This window comes from Solanum dulcamara, chromosome 7, assembly GCF_947179165.1.
Source record: "Solanum dulcamara chromosome 7, daSolDulc1.2, whole genome shotgun sequence".
Classification (NCBI taxonomy): Eukaryota; Viridiplantae; Streptophyta; class Magnoliopsida; order Solanales; family Solanaceae; genus Solanum; species Solanum dulcamara.
This window is the reverse complement of record NC_077243.1, coordinates 11,425,885-11,452,596: the sequence shown is the minus strand read 5'-3', so window position 1 is coordinate 11,452,596 and position 26,712 is coordinate 11,425,885. Positions and strand designations below refer to the sequence as shown.

Here is a 26,712-nt window from a genome sequence, read left to right as displayed (position 1 = left end):
TATGGATGGAGTAACTTTTCGATATCTCATTTGTTTAAGTGTACATAAAAATCTTGAAATACATCTAATGAATGTAGTTACAACTTACATTTATGGTTCACTTGATAATGAAATTTACATGAAAATCCCAGAAAGATTAAAATTGCCTAAAACATGTACTAAGTCTCGAGAAATGTACTCAATCAAATTTCAAAGATCATTATATTAGCTGAAACAATCAGGACGTATGTGGTATAATCGTCTTAATGAGTACTTGATAAATGAGTGTTATATAAATGATGTTATTTGTCCATATATTTTTATTAAGAAAACGAAATCAGAGTTTGTTATACTCGTCATTTTCCATTTATGTTGATGATATAAATCTCATTGGAACCCCTAAAGAGGTCCAAGCGATTGAATATCTAAAGAAAGAATTTGAGATGAAAGATCTTGAAAAAACAAAACTTTATCTGGATCTGTAAATTGAACATTTAGCAGACGGGGTCTTTGTCCACCAATCTGCCTACATTGAGAAAATCTTAAAACGATTTTATGTGGACAAAGCATATCCATTAAGTACTCCAATGATTGTTCGATCACTTGAAGTGGACAAAAATTTATTTCGACCTACAGAAGAAAATGAAGAACTTCTTAGTACCATATCTCAATGCTATTGGTGCACTTATGTATCTTGCTAACGCAACATGCCTAATATAACATTTTCTGTTAATTTGCTGGCAAGGTATAGTTCATCCCTAACGCGAAGACATTGGAACGGTATCAAACATATTTTGCGATACCTAAAGGGTTTCATTGATATGTGTTTGTTTTATACTAACAAAGGTTGTGCAGACCTTATTGGTTATGCAGATGCAGGTTATTTATCAGACCCACATAAAGCTCGATCTCAAACAGGCTATATATTTACATACAGATGAACTGCTATATCATGGCGATCTACAAAACAGTCTATTGGTGCTACTTCTTCAAATCATACTGAAATAATAGCAATTCATGAAGCTAGTAGAGAATGTGTGTGGTTGAGATTAATGATACAGTTCATCAAAGAAAGATGCGGCCTGGAAAATAATGTCAAAGTACCCACAGTTATATTCGAAGACAATGCTGCGTGCATAGCTCAATTGAAAGGTGGCTTTATAAAATGAGACAAAACAAAATATATTTCACCAAAATTATTCCTCACACATGATCTCCAGAAGAAAGTTGCTATTGATGTACAACAAGTTCGTTCTAGTGATAATCTTACAGATTTATTCACAAAGGTATTACCAACATCAATTTTTTAGAAGCTAAGATATAGGACTGGAATGCATCGTCGTCCAAAATATCAAATGAAGTTTTCATTAGGGGGAGTAAAATACACGTTGTACTCTTTTTCCCTTAACCAAGATTTTGTCCTACTGAATTTTCCTGATGAGGTTTTTAATGAGGCAACACTCAAGGCGTATTAGCAGATGTGTGTACTATTTTTTCTTCACTATATTTTTTTCACTGGATTTTTCCTAATAAGTTTTTAACGAGGCACAACATCTACGGGTGTTCAGGATAATTATGTATATTGTTTCTTATAAAGTTTGTAACGAGACACAATATTTATGAGTGTTCAGGATAACTATGTATATTGTTTCTTGTAAAGTTTTTAATGAGACATATTACACGTGGACATTCAAGGGGTGAAGTGTTATACAAAAATTGGTGGTTGTCCATGTCTACTTTATTTTCCTCCACTTAATCCAACTTTGTCCCTCAACTTTTTCATTTTCTTCCTTTGCAGTGGCTATAAATAGCCATTACTGTTATGCAATCTAATACACACAGATACAATAATTCTCTCAACTCCTTCTTTTTATCTTTTTTTTAAATTAATTTGCTGAGTTAATTTATTTTATAACAAAAACAAAATATTTTAGTAGTTCAATGTATAATTTTATACAAGTTGTTTTTGTTGATATAGATAGGACTTGGGAGGAATAGCTTCTGTCGTTTTCTTCTACAATTCCAAAGCTCTGTTTTTCTTGTTCTATTAGGCTTCTTTTTCTATTTTTCTTCTTCTTCTTCCACATTAAATTAAAAGAAGAAATATCTAGATTTTATTTATAGTTATGGTGTTAAAAATATTTTAATAAAACTTTAATTAAGGAAATTAATGTTAGATTTTTTTTGAAGTAAACGATTGATCTCTATCCTTAGGAACATAAATCAATCCTTTTTATTCTATCTAGATCTCAAGAATATTGAAGAAAAAATTGAAAATTGGGATGAAATCGGAAACCAAATTATCAAACCATTTTAAAACCCAAATATATATTGAGAACTTATTTGAATTGATTTATTTTAAATGTTTTTAAATTAAAAAAAAATTAAAATATTTTTTTATAGTGTTTGAATAATTAATTTTAAAAAGTAAAAATAATTCAAAAGCTACAATTCCGTCCAAATACCATATTTAAAAGAGATTATGTTGCTATTTCTACTGTGGCAATTACAACAACATATTTAATGTTTGTCTTATAAAATAAGAATAGAGAAGAATGGAGTGTGCGTCTAGATTATTCTTACCTAAATATAAAAATATTAGTTCTAATAAATCATCAATTCAAAAAAAAAATTAAAATTATATGGCAAAAGAGTTGCCTTCTCCTTTTTTTTTTTAGTCTATTTTAATTTTTATTTTTATTTTTTAATTTTAGATCATAAAATTTAAATTTATTTAGATACATTTTATATATTTTTTAATTTCAAGATTTAAAGGGAGTATTTGTTTGTACTTTATAGAAACCTATATCTTTCTCACAGTATTCTGCGCATAACAAAAGGTTTTTTTTATATATAGAAAGCTGTGAAATCATGAAAGCTTGTATTATCGATCGTGGCAGAGCGTGGACCATAAATAGGATTAACAAAATTACAACTGGCTGTAGTATAGACGAGACGGGATGGGACAGCAGGCAGAAGAAGAAACAGAGACATGGCTTTGGGAATTAGCGCTCGCCTTCTTCCGCTGCTTCCCCAAGTTACCGCCAAGCAAAATTCTCCCACCAACAAGTTCCCTTCTAACCCCAATTCTGCAGCTACTGACGTTAAACACCACCAATCTTTTTGGTCAAAGGTACTTCCTCTGGCAGTCGCTGTTTCTCTGGTCGCTCCCTTGTCTTCTTCGGCGATACCTTCTCTCAACTCCAAATCTTCTCCGCTTTCTCCCATGACCCCATTCTCACAATCCAAGAACTTGCCTACTGGACTCGAAAATGGGTAATTGTCCACATTAGCTATTGTTCAAATGCATCACGTAGTGAATATGGTCCATTCCATTACTTAGTTACTAATCTATTAGTTGATTGATTAAAGGTTAATTGGTGATGAGCTGACATAGTTTGTTATGAGTCGGTTAGAAGATATTTTGTAGATTGGAGCTATAAGACTCAAGCACAATGCTCTCATTGTCAAGTTTATCATATTCTTATCTTATAGTACTATATCTGTTATGCACTTTGCTAAAATTGAAATGTGCACTTCAATGTCTCTCATTGCAATTTTTTTCTTTAATTTGTCAAAGAAATAGGATTTTAAAATGGGCTGAACCGTTTTGCTCGGTTCTATTGCACTATTAATGGCGATCAAACATGTTTACATGAGGTCTTGGAATGTAGTGTGAAACAATCTAAGCGTCCAATCCAAAACTTCAATGCAAACATGGAGACCTTTATTTGAAATCCTTACACAACCATGTGGTACGACTAGTAACTTAACACTCTCTTGCACGTGTAATTGGATTCCGATGTTCACATGTGAAATTTAGTATGAAGTTATGGGTTTGAGGATGGGCTTACTAAATAATGATTCTAATATCATGTTGAATTGTATGATCACCTCATCTAGAAGTTCAAGTCGTTTAGATTCAACAGGATACAGAGTAGACTAAGGTTCTGTGTTCAAGTCATACTTCAATAAGGTTCTGTGTTCAAATCATACCTCAATCTATTATCAAAATGAACTTCCACCTATTTGACTTGCACATGAGGGGATGTGTAATGTGTTGGAGACTAAGGTAAAAAAAGGTGTCATTCTCAAACAGTTTAAGCTTTTAAATAAGGTGGTCGTACAGTTCAACGTGGTTGGACAAAGATCTTAGATTCAAGTCTCCCAGACGCCCATAGTCAAAATTATTCCCATATGCTTGGAGCCTTGGACATAGAAAAAGAGTTGGCAAGCAGATGGTGTGTGTGTTACACATCTAAATTATGTGGCAGAACCACGTTTATCGAACTGCATTCCCTTTGCCATTGTGGCTGAATTATTTTATGTGTATATATATATATATATAAATTGTTGTATCCTCCGGGCTCCATATAAAAGGGAGCATTTTTATGAATCCCCCGGATGAAATTCCTGCTTCTGTCACTGTCGAAAATAAATAAATAAATAAACAAATTTGTCTTCTTTCTAATAGTTTTAAGTTTTAGATGAGGTCGTCCAATCTAAGAAGTAGGCATGACAAAGTTAATTATGTCAACAATGAGAGGTACAATTTGTCATTATCACCAACTTAATGCATGCATCATTCATTAGCCCCCACATTGAAGGAGTGGATTCCGTTAAAGCTGATGACGTTTACAGGAAGATGGTGTAGTTGCTAACTTTTTCAGTTAAGAATATTTTCTAGGTACTAGTTTATAGCACGTATCGTATGTAGTGATCCTTTAGTATCCTACTGTCACAAAGACACTTCAATAATACAAGCTTTTTCAGAATTCATCCAGTCTCCGTCTATGATACTGTCATATTTGGAAGAAGAAGCTCAAATCACTGTGACTACCTTTTGTTCTGTTTCTTTTCCTTTCTATAAGAATCAATTGAACACCCATTGTTGTTCTCATTCATTCGCTATTGATTTGGAAGAAGAATCTCAAATCAGTTCATATGAATCTTCAAATTATCGCCTTGCACACAAAGTGTTTGAGAAAATCCTTAGAGAGTTTCTTTAAACAATAACTTGCTATTTGAGTATTCCCGTAACGTTTACTTTTCACTTCCAGTGTTTTTCGGCGGCAACCAGGTTCATTTCAACTGGAGTTGGTACCTTCGGTTTTCATATCTTTCCATATCTATTTTTTGCTCATACAGTTGTAGTTACAGTTTGCTGACTTTAAACCTTTGAATAATTTATTAGTTCATACTTGTTTTCGTGGCTTTGGGTAGTGATGGTAGACTAGGGTCATGTTCTCGCTCAGGGACAGGGACGAGGGTAAGGAGGGGTAACTGGGTTAAAAGAGCGTCTAGACTGAGAGTAGGTTCTTGAAACATTGGGACGTTAACGGAAAAATTCATAGAGCTAGTTAAGATTCTAAAGAAGAGGAAGATAAACATAGCTTGTGTCCAAGAGACCAAATTGGTAGGTTCTAAAGCTAAGGAGGTAGATAGATATAAGTTTTGGTTCTCCGATAGATCAAAGTATAGGAATGGGGTAAGCATTTTAGTAGACAGTGATTTAAGGGATCAGGTGGTGGAGGTTAGGAGAGTCACTGATAGGATGATGTCGATTAAGGTGGTCGTTGAAGGGATCACGTTGAACATTGTTAGTGCTTATGCGCCCCAAGCGGGCTTAGGCGAGGAGGATAAAAGGCTCTTTTGGGAGGATTTGGACGAGTTAGTGGGAGTCATACCGCCTACTAAGAAGCTTTTCGTGGGAGAGAATTTCAATAGGCACATCAGATCTATTTTGGGAGGGTATGATGATGTGCATGGAGACTTTGGCTTCAGGGACAGAAATAGAGGAGGAGTTTCACTTTTGGATTTCGCAAGAGCTTTTGGGTTGGTGATAGCCAATTTGTGTTTCCCAAAGAAGGAGGACCACTTGGTAACCTTCTGTAGTTCGGTGGCTAAGACTCATATAGATTTTTTACTCCTTAGGAAGGATGATAAAAGTTTGTACAAAGACTGTAAGTTCATTTCGATCGACAATCTTATGACCTGACATAAGCTCTTGGTGATGGATTTAGAAATCAAGATGACGAGGAAGAAGAGAGTCGGGGATGACCGACCTAGGATCAGATGAGGGAGTTTGACCAAGGCTAGTGCCCTGAAGATGGGAGAGAAATTGAAGGATATGGGGGCCTGGGATAGTAGTGGGGATGCGAACAGTTTGTGGGATAGGACAGCTAGTTGTATTAGGGTTGTAGCAAGGGAAGTGTTGGGAGTCTCGACAGGTAGCCGTGGTCGGCATCGAGGGGACTGGTGGTGGAATGGAGAAGTGCAAGAGAAGGTGGAAGCAAAAAAAATGGCGTATGCGAAGTTGATAAAAAGCAAGAATGAGGTGGAGAAGTGGACGAATAGGGAACTTTATAAGATAGCGAGGAAGAAGGCGAAGTCGGCGGTTTCGACAGCAAAAACGACAGCTTTTGAACTAGAAGAGAAAGGCAGGGATAGGAAATTGTTCAGGCTAGCCAGGGCGCGGGAGAGAAGGGCACATGACGTGGATCAAGTGAAGTGCATTAAGGACGAGCATGAAAAAATATTGGTAGAGGAGACCCTCATTAAACAGAGATGACAATCATACTTCCATAAACTCTTGAATGAATAAGGAGACAGAGAGATTGTGTTGGGAGATTTGGAACATACAGTGTGGCGTCACGATTTTGGGTGTTGCAGGAGTATTACGGTCGAATAGGTTAAGGGTGTTGTGCGTAGGATGCGCTAGGGAAGAGCGACCGAACCTGACGAGATTCCCGAGGAATTTTGGAAGAGCGCGAGCTCGGTAGGTTTGGAGTGGTTGACTAGGTTATTTAATGTCATCTTTAAGACAGCAACGATGCTCGAAGAATAGAGGTCGAGCGTAATGATCCCTCTATACAAAAACAAGGGGAATATCCAGAGCTGCAACAACTATAGAGGTATCAAGTTTCTAAGCCATACTATGAAACTGTGGGAAAAAGTGGTAGAGATGAGGGTGAGGAGAGGCGTGTATATTTCAGAGAACCAGTTCGGATTTATGTCGGGACGCTCAACTACAGAAGCCATCCATCTTATGAGGAGACTGGTGGAGCAGTATAGGGAGAGGAAGAGGGACTTGCATATGGTATTCATCGACCTAGAAAAGGTTTATGATAAAGTTTCACGAGAGATACTATGGAGATGTTTGGAGGCTAAAGGTGTACCTGTGGCGTACATTAGGGTGATCAAGGACATGTATGAGGGTGCCAAAACCAGGGTAAGGACAGTAGGAGGGGACTCAGAGCACTTTCCAGTTGTGATGGGGTTGCATCAAGGATCAGCTCTTAGTCCGTTTTTATTTGCCTTGGTGATGGATGGATTGACGCGACAAATTCAAGATGAGGTGCCATGGTGTATGCTTTTCACGGACGACATAGTCCTGATCGATGAGACTCGTAGCGGAGTTAATGCTAAGCTGGAGGATTGGAGACATACCTTGGAGTATAAAGGGTTTAAGCTAGTAGGACCAAGACAGAGTACTTAGAGTGCAAGTTCAATGAGACACCTTAGGAGGTTGGTGGGAAAGTTAGGCTTGGTGACCAGGCCATCCAAAAGAAAAGTAGTTTCAAGTACCTTGGGTCTGTCATGTAAGACAGCGGAGAGATTGACGATGATGTCACACATCGTATTGGGGCAGGGTGGATGAAATAGAGGCTCGCTTCCGGTGTGCTATGTGACAAGAAGGTGTCACCACAACTTAAGGGCAAGTTCTACAAAGTGGTGGTTAGACTGGCTATGTTATATGGGGCGGAGTGTTGGCCAGTTAAGGTCTCTCACGTTCAAAAGATGAAAGTTGCCGAGATGAGAATGTTGAGATGGATGTGTGGGCATACCAGGAGCGACAAGATTAGAAATGAGGCTATTCGAGACAAGGTAGGAGTGACCTCGGTGGAAGACAAGATGTGGGAAATGCCACTGAGATGGTTTGGGCATGTGAAGAGGAGAGACACAGATGCCCCAGTGCGGAGGTGTGAGAAGTTGGCCATGGATGGTTTCAGAAAAGGTAGGGGTAGGCAAAGAAATATTGGGGAGAGGTGATTTGACAGTACATGGCGCAGTTACAGCTTACCGAGGACATTACCTTAGATAGGAGGATGTGGAGGACCCATATTAGGGTAGAAGGCTAGTACATAATCTCGTTATTCTTCCGTATTAGTAGGCGCATTAGCGCACTATAATTTCTTGTGCTCTGATTTCTAGTATTATCTATTACTTTCTGTACTTTGATTACTCTATTTTATCTGTGTCGCTTTCGTTATTTGCTTTTCCATATCGCTTTGAACTTCTTAGCCTTATCTGACCTTTTTTTATGCTTTTATTGAGCCGAGGGTCTCTCGAAAACAATCGTCCTACCTTGGTAGGAGTAAGGTCTTCATACACTTTATCCTCCCCAGACCCCACGTTGTGGGATTTCACTGGGTTGTTGTTGTTGTATCCAGTCTCCGTCTATGGTGCTGTTTTGAACTTCCAAATGTTGTTTTAAACTCGTTTTATCGTTTTAGGTAATTTCTTAGGGACCATTGTGTTAGTTTAACCCGTATGTAGTAAGTGCAATGCATTCCTTGTCTACTTGGTGACATAATTTTAGTGGTTAAACTTACAAAAGCCAAGTATCACTATGTTCTCTTGTTCCTTGCTTGATTTTGTAGTTAACTCTTTGTATATACAATAGAGGCCATTATTTAAAGCCAGTTTGCTCAAACATTTAATGCTTACTTCTTTCATTGGCTTATGGTTCATGTCGCTTGCTATTGCAGAAAAATCAGACCTTGCCCGTCAGTTAATCCAGCGTGTGTATCGACAAATCCCCAATCTTCTTCTTCTGCGTTCCCCTTGATAATTTCTCAAAATTCTTCTGGCAATGCTATCATGGTAAAGAAGATGTGGACTTTCTAGACTTCCAACCTTCGTTTTCATTTTGTTCAGAAACTAAGCAATTGCCTGCTGCTAAATTCTTCATATCTGTGCCAGCAATTGCAGGATGCCATTTTGAAGACACAGAAGAATGCAAAGATTCAAGTCATTGAAGATATCCCTGACGGTAATTGTATAGAATCAAGATGCATCAAACAGTGCACTTTACTCAAGATGCATATAGATGCCTGAAATACTAGACAGATACAGATGTAACTGCATAACAGATACTTTTTTGAAATCTAGATATTGATTAATTAGGAAACTAAATAGGAAAATTTTCGGTGCATCATGGGAATGTTTGCTGATGATGCAAATAATTGCAGGAAAATATTTGCAGGCTGAGGTTGACGGAGGATTTGGCAGAGATGTTTTAGAGTTTTTGGTGAAAGGAGATTCAGTTGCCTACAGAGCAATGGCCACAAAAGTGACCTACATATACCCATTTACTACTGCATTTGGAGATTCAAAAGGACAAGAAGAAAGAATGAAAATGATCACTGAAGAGTTAGGATGGTATGCACCAAGTCTTGACTCAATGGATTAGAACTTTGATGTATATAAATTTCTACATGCACTAAATTTTGTATAGCAATTCATGCATGTGGTAAGCCTTTTTAAAAAATATTTGTCTTGTGGATCCGATCATTCATAAAAAAATTCTGCTGCATGTTACGCGCGGCAATCCACTTGTTAATAGTGGGGAAAAAAATCTATCTGGTTTCTTGAAACGAATTTATTGGATTGGTTTATTAATAGTCTTAGTTCCTTGTGACTTTGTAACATTGCTTGCCTCCGGCAAATGACCTCTCAGGAGAATTGTTGACTGCATCAGAGATGCAATGCTAGTACATCAACATACCCAGTAAAATCCCCAAAGTGGAATTTGGAGAGGGTGGATTATAAGTGAAGTCTGGAGAGAATAGGATATATGCAAATCTTACATCCCTACCTTTGTGTAACTAGCCTTAGGGCGGTGGAACAAAGGATTATTTCGAGCCTAAAATCAATGTGCTTGCCGATCTTCTGATTGAGTAGCTTCTTTTCTATCCTAATAAACAAGATACTACTGATGTTGGAACTCAAATTCCTTTTCTGTTTATTTGACCTCTCCTCTCTCAAAAATAAGCATCTATATGAACACAGCTACACAATTATAGCTAAAGAAGTGTTTTAGGAAGTTGCATCAGTAGGTTTAATGGTGCTAAATAGACTTTTTGCTTTGCTGAAAAGTTTCTGGTGAAAGCCTAAATAAATTTAAATGGAGAAGCGAGGATTCATAGAATTGATTTTAACTTTTGGCTTCTGGAAGTCATCTTACTCTGCTAGTTTCTATGGTCATTTTAGCCAGAAATACAAATTACGATACCTATTTAATGACATGACAACAGTAAGTTCTTCTTAGGCAAAAATATTGTAAAAATGAAAACAATCAATACTTGAATTTATCTAGGACCCAACCCAACCAAATTTTTCCTGTTGCATATGTTGTTTTTGTTTAAACTTGTGCAAACTGTTAATATAACACAGTATGTAATGTGCCTTTTTTGTCATGTAGTAATTGTAACCAATAAAGAGGATCCTTTTAGCAACATGTAATGCTTGATATTGGTATTAATTAGTTGGTTGATAGTTAAATCGTCTACAGTTGTTATTAGTGTTGTTCCAGTAATTAATCTTTTAACTGACTTTCAGTTGCTATATTGTAAAGTTTTAAAAGTTGGAGTTTCAGTGCTTAATTGAAAGAGATGCTCCCTCCATTCCAAAATAATTGAATTGTTGGAATTTGGCACACATCTTAAGAAAAAAATAAAGACATAAATTAGCTGTGTTTTTCCATATTTGCCCTTTTCAAATTCTATACTAACTCTCAATACTCATTTAATTCATTCTTGGAAATTTAATTAATGAAGGGTAAAATTGAAAAAAAAAATCAACATTATCTTGAATAGTGAACAATTCAATTATTTTGAATACTAAAAAATACTCCAACAATTTAATTATTTTGTAAGGGAGGGAGTATTAGTATATTTTGAGCAGTTCAAAATCATTTATATACTTGTTCCATAAACTGATATATGCAAGTAAAAGTAACATAATACAGTATTAAATAGTTTATTTCTAGTATAAGATATTGCCAATGCAGGATCTTAATGTGGCTGAAATTCTTATCAGAAGTTGTATTTTCGGCTAAAATGACCATAGAGACTTTAGGCAAAATAAGATGACTTTTGAAAGACAAAAAAAAGATAAGTGACTTTGATGACCAATTTGTATAAGTTGAGTGATCATTACAATCAACTCCACCAACTTTTTTAGGAGTGAGGACTCATATTGCCGACTTCAACTTATTTAGACAATTCTGGAGATCTTATAATAACTTCAGCAATACATTAACCTAATTCATTATTCTTGTTATACTTGGAAGTAATTCATACGAGTTGTTATGGCCACTCTGGAGGGGCTTTGTAATTGCATACAACAACATGATATGTCACTTTTTCTACTGTATTTTATTTTGATATAATACCAACAAATATTTGCCCCCAGAAAATTAACAAAGAATAATACAAACAAATGTTTTGGCCCAAGAAAAGCAAAGGACAAAGATAAGAAGCTTCCAAAGTGGTCCTCACCAATTTACACTTCTTATTTATTTATTTATTGTTTCTGATAGTAGTTGCGATTTTAAATGAAATGAAATGCCAAGGTGTCAACTAAATATATTATACTTCGTGCATTTCAATTTATTTGTTTTACTTTTTTTACTATGCTTCAAAAAGAATATTTTTTTAGAATTCTTTAATTCTAATTTTTCACTTGATATAATTAAGATCATGAGATTAAATGTCATTTTGATACATTCTACATATTTTTAATTTTAGAACACTTTTTTTTTACTTAATATCGTCGTCAAAATTGATCCTCAAATTATCACAGAACTAGCACATTGAAATCAAAGGGTCAATCGAGCAGAAAGCGGTGTAAAAGATTTTCTTTTAATTCGATTTTATTAAATTACTTTCACAAAGTTATCGATATCAACCTCAACATAAATTCATAATAGTAGTATCAATTGTTAAACTAAGGTTACTCAAGCGTGGTGTTTACAAAATGGGTTCGAGTTACACTGGAGGGGAAGTGTGGAAACACTATAAATCCTCCAAAATGGGGGGTAAAAAAAAGAAAAAAAAAATAAATAGCTTAGCACATGCCATGTGTAAATTAAATACATAAATTATTATCGTTTAAGCCATGGTTAATTACACATTGTCATGTTAATTGTATCATTAAACAAGTGTTCAATAAATAATATGCAAACAATTTACAAGCAGATATCGATATTTAAAAAAGGAGAATAAATAAATAAGTCTGTAACAGATTTTTATATACTTTTTATACATATAAAGTGACTTTAATTTGACCCATTGGCCTATCTTGATTCTTAATTCCATGGAACCAAGCATATTCTTGTGGCAATTGCATTAAATAAATAACCAGGAGTCCTACACCTTGGAGATTAAACTATTATTCTTGTTTTTAAAAAATCATGTCATGCTCTTTAGTTATTTAAATGGTATCATTGGTGCCTCTCCATTTTTCATCATTCTTTTTTAAAATTGGTTATTCCTTTTGTGATATTCTTGCTGAAAAGACAGAACAGACCACCACTTAGATTGGATTTCTATGTTTTAATTTGACACGAAATTAAAAAAAAATATTATGATTTCAAATTAAAAATATGAGTACCAAAATATTTTTAATCTTGTAGTCTTAAACATATCATATGAAAGATTGAAATTAAAAAAATTATCAAAAAAGGATAAAAACATTCTTTTTTTCAGAAACAAACTAAAAAAATATGACAAATAAATTAAAATGGAGTAAACATTCGTATTAGGTGCTCTCTGGGTGGGTGTATGGGTGACACAAATTACAAATATCTGAAAAAGTTTTATTATTATTTCACGAGACAATCTATATCAATGTAATGAAAGTGGTGGGGTGGTGCACTATGGGTGTGCAAAAATTGAATTCATCAATAAATTGAGGAAAAAAAAGTTATGGGTTTATTGAGTTAACGGATTTTTAGTGGTTTTGTAAAAAAAAATTATTGGGTTATTGGGTGAACTGATAACTCATTAAGACAATATTAATTTACTATTTTACTTTTACATAAATTAAATATTAATATTAGTATTTTATTGTTTACGACTATTGCCCTTTAATCTTCAATTCATGTTATTGTTCAGTTCTTTTATTTTGTGGCACTAGTTTAATTCTTGTTATGTTACTATTATTTTTATTTTATGAGTATTCTATAAAGTTATATTATTGTCTTGTCACACTAAATTGTTGAATAAGTTATATAATTATTTTGGTGAACATTTTCTTATTGATTAAATCGGACAATTAAAGACCAAAAAATCAATAAACTAAAAACCAATAATTTTTTGTATTAAATTAATTATTAATTTAATATATTTAAAAATTAAAAATATATACAACTGAATAGAACCGACCAATGCCAGCAGGGCACACATCAATGTGTGTATTATTGAGGCAGATATGGTGGAAATTGCGTGTAAGATTTATACTTGGATGAGATATTTGGACACGGCTTTTGCTTATTTGCCATATCTAATTTTGATTAATGAAAAGTCTCCCCCTAATTATTGATTTTCTAAGTATTTCTGTCTACCAATTGTTAGACTGATTTAATTTTAATTTGTTAAAAAATAGCATTTATTTTATTTTAATTTGTTAAAAAAACGACATTTTCTTTTTGAGTAATGCTTTAATTTCAACTTTTCGTGTGACATATTTAAAAGATATTTTGATATTTTTTTATGTATTTTTATAGCTTAAAATCATAAGATTATAAAGTCTTTTTTATTTTTCAAAATTTTGTATCATGTCAAAAGTAGACAAACAAATCAAAATAAAGGAAATACTTTTCTAATATTAGTAATTTGAATATTCTTTTAAAACATAGTTAGAATAAAAGTAGCTTATTAAGATTCCGAAGAAAAGGATAAAAAAAATATCCATAATGTGATATGATTGATGAAATTCCTCCATGGTTCAATCTCAATTAAAATTTTGAATTCAAATATTGGGAACAACAATTATTTTTATTGAAGTGTTTTTCCTTAAATAATACCTACGCAATGTGAATCTTGATCATACGAAATGGAACCTTTATTTTTCTTATTTGAATATGTTAAGAAAATTAAATATTTTCTACTGGCCTGACATTGACTAAAACCTAAATTGATATTGACCTAACGAAATGGAGAAATGAACATTCTCAAATATAATCAAGTTTTTAAAGGAAATTTTTTTATTAAAAATCAAAAATAAATCTTCATGTCCTTTTGCGCTACCTTTTTTTAAAAAAAAAGAAGAAATGAATACATAAAGATGGTGTTTTAAGCATTAGAAAATTAGTCGAGAAAATTATATACAATGGTGGGAGAATTAATACTCTTATTTCTAGTAATTTAAATGGAAAATTATAAAATGACTTTCTTACATGATACATTTTATATAGAAAGTTTAAGGAAAAATATAATGATCAAATGTTCTTGAGATAAAAAGAAGAAGGTGTATGTATAAATAGGAAAAATAATAATCTATCTTTCACACAAAATCAAATTGGAATACAATTTCCACACAATGATTAAATGTATAAAATATACTCCACCTGTTTTAATTTGTTTATCTTAATTTTTTAGTTCATTTTAAAAAATGTCTCTTTTTCTAGTAATTTTTTAGTTTTAACTTTTTCACGTGACATGTTTAAGACTACGAGATTAAATGACATTTTAGTATATTTTATATATTTTTAGTTTAAGAACATAAAATTTAAAAATCTTTTTTACTTTCTGAAATTTTGTATTAAATCAAAATCAGATAAAAAAAATTGATACAAAGAAAATAACATTAAAGTTGTTAGAAAACATATGCATAGCGGAAGCACTTTAGAATCATATTGCTTACATGAATAATAGATAACACATGTGTTTATGCTAGAACACATACGATCATGCTAGAACACATACATTTTCTGAAATTTAATTCGATAAATACCTCTTGAAACGCGAGCAGATACCTTTAAGCCAATCCACAAGTTAGACGGCAAATTTGCGATTTTCAGTAATCCCAAGTTCACAATCGAACTCTCTCAAATACTTAGGTGGACAAATATTATAAATAATTTTTTTTCCATATTAGAAGAACTCTCTGTTTATAGAGATTTCTTTTTTGTCCAAAAAGAAGAACAAAACACACGATCTTTTTCTTGAACAAGAAAACACACGTTGTTTTCCTTTTTTTCGTAGAAAAGAGTAGTTACCCTCAGTAATGTTTTAAGCTTAAAATATGTCTATAAATAACAAATTAATAGAAGGTATTTGACAGCACCTTTTTATATCTGTTTAATCCATTAGATATTTTATCTTTTTCCCATTGGTTTTTTTTTAGTAAATTAGTTTAAATAATGATTTACTTGGGTAAAAAAATTATTGTTTATGCTGGCCAAAGGACGTGTGCAATGACTATCCTCAATAATTTCCGAATTTAGGCACTGGTAGATCAATCAACATCCACCAACTCTTCCTCTCACTCCCGTTGTTACTCTACTTATTTTCATGCATAAACAAGAATCGAAATCAAGAATTGGGAGGTAAAATATGGTGCAATTTTCAGAGAAAATGAGGGGATTTCTGAACGATCGATGGCTAGTTTTTGTGGCTTCGATGTGGGTTCAGTCTTGTTCTGGAATTGGGTATTTGTTTGGAAGCATATCACCAGTGATCAAGAGTGGTATGGGTTATAACCAGAGGCAAATTGCGTTATTGGGTGTAGCTAAGGACTTGGGTGATGCCATTGGCTTCCTTGCTGGTATCTTGTGTGAAATTTTACCTATTTGGGCTGTTCTCTTCATTGGGGTTGTTCAGAATTTTGTTGGTTATGGTATTGTTTGGCTGATTGTTGCTCACAAATTGCCTTCTTTGCCTCTTTGGGTGGTTAGTTCACTTTTCTTTGATTGCTTATTTGGTTTCCTATTTGTTGCAATTCTTGGTTGTGATTGTTGTTTTGATAAATCAGCTTTATTGAATTTTGCAGTCTGAGATTTTACATTTTATTGGCTATGATCTGAAATTTGAGCTCTTACACTTCCTAATAGATGGAGTAATATACATTGGTGAAGCCAGAAATTTCGTTAAGGGTGATCGAGTCTTCCAGATTTAGAGCCCGGTTGGATCCCTTTTTAGTTTATTGTGGTGTTTGCCTAATGCTAACTTTGCTAACTTTAACATATAAAGTTTTCAAACTCAGCCAAAAATGAAAAGTTAGTATTCCTAACTTTTTTTTCTATGTGGTTAAACCATTTTCTTTGACCATGAAAATTACTTTTATATTCCTTATATTTTAACTAAATTTCCAAACTACCTTTTTTATTCTTTTTAACCCTAAAATTCACATCATTTTCGTAATTTCTTCGGCATCACTTTTATCCAAACAATCAACTGCTTATTTATAAAAATAACTTTCAGCACTTCAAAGTTCTAAAAACACTTCATACATAAAAATTACTTTTTTTAAGCCCATCCAAACGGGCTCTTAATATATATGTATGAAAAATAATTTTTGACCTATATACTTTGAAAAAGTATAATTTTTCGATGAGGGGTGTTCGACTAACCACCCTTTGCTACATATGGCTATGCCACTCAGTAATAGGACCAAATGTTTTGCAAATTAGCTTCGAATCAGCAGAAGGCTTTCCAGTGGAGATAATTGACATCATTAGTTGCCTCCAAAAAATGGATTTCATGTATACTTTGGGTAGAGGGGAATTGCAATTCCATGTATGCTAAATTGTGAATCGAAGTTTTACCTAAGAAACGGAATAAGTCGAAGAGTAGAGAAAATGATCATGAGAAAAACTTCCTAAGTTTTAAGGTTTCTCTACTATCAATGTCTCTATTGACGTTCGGGAGAATATCCGGACTTCTGGATTTTGTAATATTGGGCATTCAGAAGATGCATGATATTTTGTATTATTGGACTTCAAACTTCTGATTTTGACTTGCAGTTCTCGTTGATAACTTCAAAATGAGTAGAATATCATCATGCATGTTGGTCAAGTTCTGATTATGAATTTTATCTCAAAGCCAAGTTCACATGGTAATCGTTTCTGGCACTTCCAAATCTCCTTCCTTTCCCCTCGTAGAAGATGATAATCAAAAAAAAAAGAAGAAGGAAGCTAGATAGCTTTCTCTTCTTAAAGTCATTTCAAATGGATTCGACATGATAATTTTCTTTGAGAACTTTGATGCCAAGGCTGAACAAGAAGGAGCTAAGCTGAGAAAGTTACTGCTGGATTTGGTTACTTTTATTCCCAGTGATCGTGCTTATGCTTTCTTGGTGCTTTTACAGTTTTACCCAGGAATATATCATTTGATAACCTGCAAAATGCTGAGGAATTTTTTGAAATTTATGGCTTCTTAAAAGTGACATATCTTTTTTTTTTGATGGTGGGGATTCCTTTTTCTTCTCCCCTTTCTCCAGATGTAATTACAGGTGAAGCCTATATTGGCTCCGAGTTTCTCTTTTTTTGTAGCTTTTGGATTGACAATAGAACTTCCTGTGAGTGATTTTCTTTTGTCTCGTGAGATATGGCCATGAAATGGTGGCACAACTACTTGTTCAGTGTCTTGAGATGTTCAATCAGATTAGAAATTACTATCCAACCAACCAGGCACATTAATATAGAAGATATCATTTAAGCACCAGCTGCTAGCTACGTAGAGGTGTTCCTTGGTTTATGATTTACTTGAACTCTGAATTTCAATCTATGGACAAATTACCGGAATCACCAATCATACTGATTAGGTAGATGCATCTGAACACTGATTTCTGTTCATCACTTCCCCCAGAGACCTAAATTTATGGTGTCCAACCGGAGTGCAGCAATTGGCAACAAAATAATTAGGTGAATGAAATTTAACTAGATAAGATCAAAGAATTGTATCTGGTCACAGTCCTACAGCTGTAGCCATAGAGAATTGTGTTAACATATGCCAATAAACTAATAAATGCAAGCAAGTAACGAGATCAAACCATGTTTCCAGAAAATAACTGATTGCAGGTAAGAGTGAAACCAAAAGAAGTCAAGAACAGAGGAGAACCAAAAGGTCCTACATACGCTCCATGATGAGCGGTTTAAATTGTCTTTACATCAGTTATTGCTAAAAAAAAATTGCATAGCTTAATATTCTGTTTTGATCCCAAGTTATTGTCTATGTGATGTTGATGTATGAGTTCCTCATTTTGCTGTAGTGTTTGTACTCTTTGTTCTGGAGGATCCTTACAAAGGTTAGGCCTGGCAAAATATTTGACATGTAATGTATTAGGCCTAGAAAAATATTTGACATGTAACTCACAACTCACTTATGGATGTGCTTCATACATTCTTGGGGATTTGCTACCGTGTGCTATCCCACATGGAGCAATACTGTAAACAGTTCTGTCCCGAAAAGAATGCGTGGGATCAACTTGTATAAGAGTTGCCAAACTAAATTTAGGAAATTTAAGGAATTTATTTTTTATAGTAGCGCATGGATATGCTCGAGAGACCAAAACCAATTTGGTCTTGAAAAGAGGATGTCTCGGGTGTCAAGATAGGCTGCATGGACCGCAAAGCACAATAATGTATTTGTCACCCAGGCTATTTAAATTGTTGGGCAGCATGTCTCAAAGGTTTACTAAATATCATTATCGTAAGGAAATAAATAATTTTGCTCACTAGTCCAGCAAAGTTGTACAGTGTTATCTCATTTTTTTTACCATTGGCTGATGCCTGATGGTAATAACCTAATGTTATTAAGAGAAATCCTTTTTTTCTTTTTGGAAATAGTTGTGTCTAGGGTAGTTTTCAAGCACCTCGACTATTTAATTGGGTACTCATATGGTCCCACCAGTACAGGTATCTAGTAACTCAGCGATCCAAAGGCTTAGGTAGATGGAAAAAAATCACTATACTTTTCTGCATCCGTTGGTATTTGAACCTTGATCTCCCATGGTTCTCAATTCAACTTGGTTGACCATAAGCCCACACCCTTAGGTGCTGAAGAATAGAAAGAAAAACTAACTGGCTAATACACTGGGGCAGATGGATTGTTACTCTGCTTGTAGGCCTATTCATAACAAAATAGTGAAATCCTAACATTTAGAAAGGAACTCCTTATTGTGTCCAATTTATTTCCCAGAAGTTATGATATACTGCTGTTTGCCAAATTATAAAATCCTAGGCTTGCAGTAGGCAGTTTCCTGGATGCATCTCGCCTAGCATAATGGTGAGATCATAGGTTAACTTATGATCAGCTTTGGAGAGGAAAGAAGTAAGGGTTGGATGTATTGATATCATTTAAGCTTTGGTATAAAGCAGTTTTAACTTTTTAAAATCGATGGAGAATAGTGGGAATACAAGACAAGGCTCCATAATGTTTGTGACATTTAGACAATATAAGCTAATTCTTAATAGATGAAGCTAGGGAAGTAATAAACTTTAGACCAGAATAACATCAAAAACACTTGAAAGTAGAAAACAAACATCGTAGAAAGGAATCTCGTATACCCTGAAATCTAGCTTTATCAAAAAAGGAAGGGGGAAGCACTAATAGCATATTGAGGACAGACAAATTTCTTAAAGCTAGTAACTTAGGTATTTGGAGTCAATTGTTCGTAGAAATGATAAATTAGAGATATAGGTCAAGCTGATTCCTATAAGGGTCTGGAGGTAGGTGGAATCAGTGTAGTGAGTTGGGGTTGTAATGCATTGTAATGACATTAAAGGAAAGTTTGATAATGTGGCTTTAGTAATACTGGAAATGCTTAAATATGATTTTCTTACATGAAGCCAATCAAAACATGTTCAATGTACATGATAAAAAGAAACATGTTCAATGTAACTAAAGGTTGGGTTCCCTTTGATCCTGGATGTATTGCCACAATTCTGCAGTTTCCTATCTCTCTGTCTTTGTTTTTTATAATGCAACAGTTCGCTTTTTGTAACACTTAATTAATTGAGGATTTTATGTTTTTGCAGCTTTGCGTTTTAATATTTATTGGGACTAATGGTGAGACATACTTCAATACAGGAGCCTTAGTTTCCTGTGTGCAGAATTTTCCTAAAAGCCGTGGTCCAATAGTGGGGATACTTAAAGGATTTGCTGGGCTAAGTGGTGCAATTTTGACACAAGTTTATGCTATGTTCAACATTCCTGATCAAGCATCCCTTGTTTTCATGGTTGCTGTTGGGCCATCTATTGTAATTACCGCTGTGATGTTCTTGGTTAGACCTGTAGGTGGTCACCAACAAGTTAGACCTTCAGATCATTCGAGCTTCCTATTCACCTACAGCATTTGCATTATCCTGGCAGCTTATCTGTTGGCAGTTTTGCTTCTTCAGGATTTAAGCAGTCTAAATGAGAATGTGGTAACCTTATTGACGATTTTCTTACTTATTTTAATAGTGCTTCCCGTTATTATTCCTATTTTTTTGGTTTTCTTCTCTGGACCAAAAGAGGAGAGCCTTCTTGCTGAGCCAGAGAAACAAGAATCCTCTAGAATGGGGAGTTTCATTCTCAGCCTCAGTGAGGTAGAAGATGAGAGGTCTTCTGAGGTAGACACACTCCCACCATCGGAAAGACAAAAGAGAATTGCGCACTTGCAAGCTAAACTATACCAAGCAGCAGCAGAGGGAGCAGTCAGAGTGAAGCGGAGAAAAGGTCCACGCAGAGGAGAGGATTTCACTTTACTTCAGGCTCTAGTAAAGGCAGACTTTTGGCTTATTTTTTTCTCCCTAGTTCTAGCATCTGGTTCTGGTTTGACGGTGATTGATAATCTGGGTCAGATGTCTCAGTCGTTAGGTTATGCTAACACCCACATATTTGTTTCCATGATTAGCATTTGGAACTTTCTTGGTCGTGTTGCTGGTGGATACTTCTCTGAGAATATTGTAAAGTATGTTTCCAAGTTCCTAATTACTAATACGGTTTCTTCCTTATGGAAGCATTTAAGTCTGATGATTTAACTCGTTTATAATGATTATCAGATACTATGCATACCCAAGACCAGTGGCAATGGCTGCAGTTCAAGTTGTTATGGCATTTGCTCTATTCTTCTATTCTATGGGGTGGCCTGGTTCAATATATGTGGTCTCTGTGTTCATAGGACTTTGCTATGGAGCACACTGGGCTATTGTACCAGCTGCAGTCTCAGAACTTTTTGGATTGAAAAGCTTTGGTGCACTGTATAAACTTCCTTACATTGGCTAGTCCAGCTGGTTCACTGATCTTTTCTGGTGTTATTGCTAGTGGTATATATGACTATCAGGCAAAGCAGCAACATGAACATCGGGTTCAAGCTTCAGGACTGGGTCTGGGAGTGCCTCTCGTCAAGGATGACTTTCTTACTTGTTATGGTTCCATATGCTATTCACTCACAATGGGCATCATGTCAGGGCTCTGCATCATTGCATTTATCTTGAGTATGATTGTCGTGCATCGAACAAAGAGGGTTTATGCACAAATCTATGGCAAGCCTCAAGCTTGAAGGATATTCGACTTAACACACTTTGCAGTCTAGCATTCAAATGTATTCTCATTCCTTGGCAGATTACTCGAGTGATTTTGAGGAAAGAGAAGCATCACAGATTTAATCTGCACGTACGCCTCGGAAACTGAAGCCTTTCTCATGTCTCTTCGTTTATAAACTATTGTAGAGTGTTCTCGACAAACACAATTTTTTGATTGCCAGTGAAACATATTATTCTGTCATGTAATACAGTCTATGAAGACTTTGAAACATAAGTGTGTTCATAATATGGGAGGTTGTTTTTGTGTAGCTGGAGATACCAGCCATTTGTAACTCTTGATCATGTTTCATGATCACTATTTGTGGTACATTGTTAATTTTTTGTAGAAATGGAAAAATGTGTTTGTTCTTTTATCTTACATGTTTTGTCTGCTTCTGTCATTTCTATTGTAAAGAGTTAGTAGCTTTAAACTTCAGCAGTATAGAGAGTTATGCCAAAGACAATTTTTTTGTCAGTTTGTTGATCACGCAAACTGGAAAGCATGAGATAATGACAAGGATCTTGTAACTGAAAGTTTGAGTTTTGTTTTTGGATAGTATATGTGAAAACGTGATATTCACTTAAATATAAAACAATGTTCATACCAACTTAGGTTGGTTAGAAGACACAAAACAGAGTTCATGTTTTGTGCAAAATTTGCAGTCTTAGACCATAAATATCGTGTGTAGAAGCATGAAATTATACAACTCTATGCAGTAGCAAAACATGATTAATCATTAAAACCTTACACCAGATTTTTTTAATTTAGTTCTAACTTTATTGTCATTATGTCAGTTGAAAAAGTTAAAGGTAAATGAAAGCTAAGGACTACACTCTTGAAAAAGGAGAATAAAGAAAAACTTCATAAATAATATTTTCAATTGTTAGTAAATGATTGATCTTATTTTTTCTTTGGTTTTTCCGTGTCCGGAGCCTGTGGAGTCTCAAAGAAATCTGAATCGCGTACTGCAAGAGCCATTCGGGGACTCGAACCTGAGACCTCTGCACTAATACATGATGCCCGTGCAAGAAAAACATACAACCAATATTAATTAAATGGGGCGATCAAAATACACACGACAGTATGACATCCCATGAAATTTTAAGAAATGTTTTCCTCAAAATAATAAAATTTTTAATAGTTTAACCATGGTTAAAAACTAACCATGGTGAGGGGTTTAAAACCTCATTACTAACACCCCACCCCCCACCCCCCCGAACTACAAACAAAATACAAATAAATAGACCATGCCAAAGCCAAACCTGAATATGTACTCTCACTTAAATTCAGGAAAAACAAAACCTTTTTTCTATCTCTTTTTTTTTCTCTCTTGCCGAAGAAATGGTTTTACCAGCCAACAGATTTCTCTAGGGTTTTCGAAATTCTGAATTGATCAACACTCTGTATAGCTTCAAACGGAATAAAGATCATTTTTTTGAACAGCAATTCACTCTATTCGGTTCAACATTGCTTCGTTTTTGTAGGTATACTTCATTTAATCAAATGCTTCCTTGTTTTTATGCATGGTTGCATTCCGATTGCTTTAGCTGATTTCTGCATTTCCGTTTATCAGGAAGATGATTTCTGCATCGATTTATATGTATATACATGTTATATATATGTATCTCTGTTTGTGTGTATCTGTGTGCATTTATATATATAGCCCTTATATTAGTTTTTTAAGCAGCGGTGATTGTAGAGGACTTTGGAATTTGAGGGGTTCAGTAATCTTGCTGAATTCATGTTGATTGAAGTCTTTGAAATTTTTATATGGATTCCTCTATACATTTTAAAAGTCTATCAGAGTGATGATTAGTTTTGGTGTTTGAAGCTTTGATTGTGGGATTCTGTTCTAGATTTTATGGTGAATGTTTTTACAAAGAAGGGAAAAAGTGCCATTTTTGAAGTGTTGATTTGAAAATCTGTAACGTCTGTAAAAGGAAGAAGATTTTCAGAATCATAAATTAGCGTCTATTACTTATCAGTTTAGAATGGTTTAAGGATGATGATTTAGTATGTCTCATTGAGCTGTTGTTTACTTTAGTTTTGGGGAAAATAATTAATACCGAAAAGGTTAATTTCAACTTCTCCATCAATTTGGTTTTGTATTACTTGTACCATTTTTTTCTTGTATGGTATTATTTCCGGCTTTCAAGTTTGCAGTTTTTGTGACTTGCATTTTTGTTGTTTGTATTCTAGGGTTTGAAGAGTCAAAGACAGTTCTTTTCCATAGTAATTGTGTGAATAAACTTCACGCAATAACCAGGGCGTTTAGTGTTGCTCCATTTGCTGGTTGAATCTGAGGGAGACAATAAAGTTTGCCTTTTGTGGTCTGCCAAAGTTGTAGGCAAATGGAATGTAATAAAGATGAAGCTGTCAGGGCCAAAGAAATTGCTGAGCAGAAATTAACTGAGAAGGACATTGCTGGAGCTCAAAAATTTGCTTTGAAGGCTCAAAATCTGTTTCCAGGCCTTGATGGTCTTTCTCAGTTCCTGGAAGTGGTCAATGTGTATGTTGCTCATGAGAAGAAGATTGATGGTGAAGTGGACTTTTACAGTGTCCTTTCTGTAGAGCCCTCAGCTGATGAAGAAACTATAAGGAAACACTATAGAAGGCTTGCTCTAGCTCTTCACCCTGATAAAAATCATTCTGTTGGGGCAGATGGGGCGTTTAAGATTATTTCTGAAGCATGGAGTTTATTGTCTGATAGAACCAAAAGAAGGATGTATGACAGTAAGCATGCTTTGAGGAATGCATCCATGCAAGTCAACCAGCATGGATTTCGTAATTTCTCCATGAGCCCAGCAAGTGCAAGAAACTCAACCAACGCCAATTTCCAGTCCGCTCCGGTGGTTCCCCAGCCATCAAAGGTTGAGTCATTCTGGACATCTTGTAATCTATGCCAGATACGGTATGAATATTTAAAGATTCACCGAAATAGAAATATTATGTGCCCCAAATGTCACCAGCCTTTTTGTGCAAGGGAGGTAGGTGCTCCTGTGAAAGATCAGGTTTCATCTTTTCCATGGTCTTCCCACCTGCAGCAGCAGGGTGCAAACCTTGCTGCTAATGAATCTTCTGCTTCAGGTGTGAAGCTCCCTACAACTTCAAATTCAGCACAAACTTCTGCCACTACAGTTAAGCAAGCTGCACACCCCGGCCAGCCAGCTGGTGGAATCTCAAAGAGAGCTCATGCAGAAGCGGCTTCAAGTGCACCGAACCCAGCTTTTCTGAAGAAAAGGAATCCATTCTTGAAAACTGATGCAGGTTTTGTTCCTGATTCAGTTTCCACTTGTTCAAAAGCTGACAGGATAATAAAAAAGCGACGCACAGCTGAGTTGAAGTCTAAATTTCAAGGTACAGGAATGATAAATGATGCAGCTGCAAAAGGTGGATCTAGCCAAGGAAACATACATGGAAATGAGAATGGCGTTTTGAGAACTCAGAGGGTTGCCGCTGTGGGAAGTAACAAACCTAGGAGTTCAATGGAGTTATCCAATTTAGAAATTCGCAATATGCTGATGAAAAAGGCAAGGATGGAGATCAACAAGAAGCTTAAAGAATGGAGCACAACTGCTGCTTCTCGAACTTCATCTAGGAAGGAAAAAGAAGTAGAAATGAAAAAGCAAAATATCAAAAATGATCTGAGAAGGAATAAAGTTGCCCATGATGTTGTGATGGATTCCAAAATATTACGCGAGCAGGAAAATTTGCCTGTCTTTAGTGCTCCTACTGACTTGGAATCAGAAGTTAAGTCAATGACTGTTCCGGATCCGGACTTCCATAATTTTGACAAGGATAGAACAGAACAATCTTTTGATGATAAACAAGTCTGGGCTGCTTATGATAATGATGATGGCATGACACGTTATTATGCTTTGATTCACAAAGTGATATCTAGAAAGCCATTTAAAGTGCAATTGAGCTGGTTGAACTCCAAAAACACCTCTGAACTCGGCCCAATTAATTGGGTTGGTTCTGGCTTCCTCAAGACCTGTGGAAATTTCAGGATAGGCAAGCATGAAGTCAACAAGACGCTCAATTCTTTCTCCCACAAGGTCAAGTGGGTGAAAGGAGCGGGAGGTGTCATCCAAATTTTCCCCAGAAAGGGGGATGTTTGGGCTCTGTACAGGCATTGGTCTCCTCAATGGAATGAGCTAACTCCAGATGATATGATACGCAACTATGATATGGTGGAAGTGCTTGGCGACTACACTGAGAAGGAAGGTGTCACAGTTGCTCCATTAGTCAAAGTAGCTGGCTTTATGTCAGTATTCCGTCAGCATTTGGACCCTAAATATCTTCTCCATATTCCAAGGGAAGAGATGTTTCGCTTCTCTCATCAGGTCCCTTCATATTTGCTCACAGACCAAGAAGCTCCAAATGCTCCCACTGGTTGCTGGGAGTTGGATCCTGCAGCCCTGCCCTCAGAACTTCTTAGAGTCATGACAGACGCTGAAATAGAGGCTCGTGGAAAAGTTGCAGATACTTCCAAGTTGGAAAGGACACGTGGTGAAAGCAAAGAGAAGGAGAAGTCTTATGTGGTTGGCGACAACAGTGTGACAAAGGGCAAAGAGACTCCCAGAGATTCCTTGAGTGTTGTCAAACAACCCATAGTGACATATTCAAGAAAAAAGAAGGAGAAGGCAGAAGCACCTACCATTGAAGCCAAGAGAGAAACAAGTTCGGTTGCTGCTAAAGGCTTCTAGCCAATGATCAAGTAATTTTGGTGCTTTCAGTAGTTTCAGCTCGAACCCCCTTGTTTGATTGCTAATGATAGAGTAGTATAGATAATGAAGACAATGAATCCAGCACCAATTGAACATTTGGCCTTGATTTTTTGTGCTTCTATAGGTTTACCAGATCAAGAAAGAGCTATACTGTAAAAAAACCTGAATCATACTGTATATTTCAAGTTTTTTCTCAAGTAACTTCTGGACAATAATTTTTTTTGACCATCTTATGTTTACAATTGCTTTCCTTTTCCTGTTTCTTTTTTAGTGGATTTAATGGGCTATGGGTGCTGTTCTTGTGAAGGTGCACAACAGGGATTTCAAACCATATTCAACATAGTGTTAATCAGTTCTCCGTTTTTGCCATAGTCCAAATGATTTCTTTTCTTTTCTCTTTCTTCCTATTTTATAACTTCAGCTTC

General features: G+C 35.2%; 2 protein-coding genes and 1 pseudogene across 3 annotated transcripts; all 3 read left to right on the top strand.

Moving 5' to 3' along the window:
* The first annotated feature begins 2,858 nt into the window (after positions 1-2,858).
* LOC129896146 (thylakoid lumenal 17.9 kDa protein, chloroplastic) lies at positions 2,859-9,680 on the top strand. The gene is made up of 4 exons (XM_055971979.1): positions 2,859-3,255; positions 8,751-8,865; positions 8,965-9,034; positions 9,234-9,680. Exons 1-4 carry the CDS (start codon positions 2,972-2,974, stop codon positions 9,452-9,454), a joined length of 690 nt encoding a protein of 229 aa, XP_055827954.1. The 5' UTR covers positions 2,859-2,971; the 3' UTR covers positions 9,455-9,680.
* A 5,653-nt stretch (positions 9,681-15,333) lies between these two features.
* LOC129894140 (protein NUCLEAR FUSION DEFECTIVE 4-like) lies at positions 15,334-21,935 on the top strand (annotated as a pseudogene). The gene is made up of 3 exons (XR_008767630.1): positions 15,334-15,938; positions 20,027-20,943; positions 21,035-21,935. The product of XR_008767630.1 is annotated as a protein NUCLEAR FUSION DEFECTIVE 4-like (transcript).
* Positions 21,936-22,852: 917 nt separating this feature from the next.
* LOC129895449 (uncharacterized) lies at positions 22,853-26,489 on the top strand. The gene is made up of 2 exons (XM_055971171.1): positions 22,853-23,041; positions 23,757-26,489. The coding sequence occupies exon 2, from the start codon at positions 23,909-23,911 to the stop codon at positions 26,264-26,266; it is 2,358 nt and encodes a 785-aa protein (XP_055827146.1). The 5' UTR covers positions 22,853-23,041; positions 23,757-23,908; the 3' UTR covers positions 26,267-26,489.
* Positions 26,490-26,712: the final 223 nt, after the last annotated feature.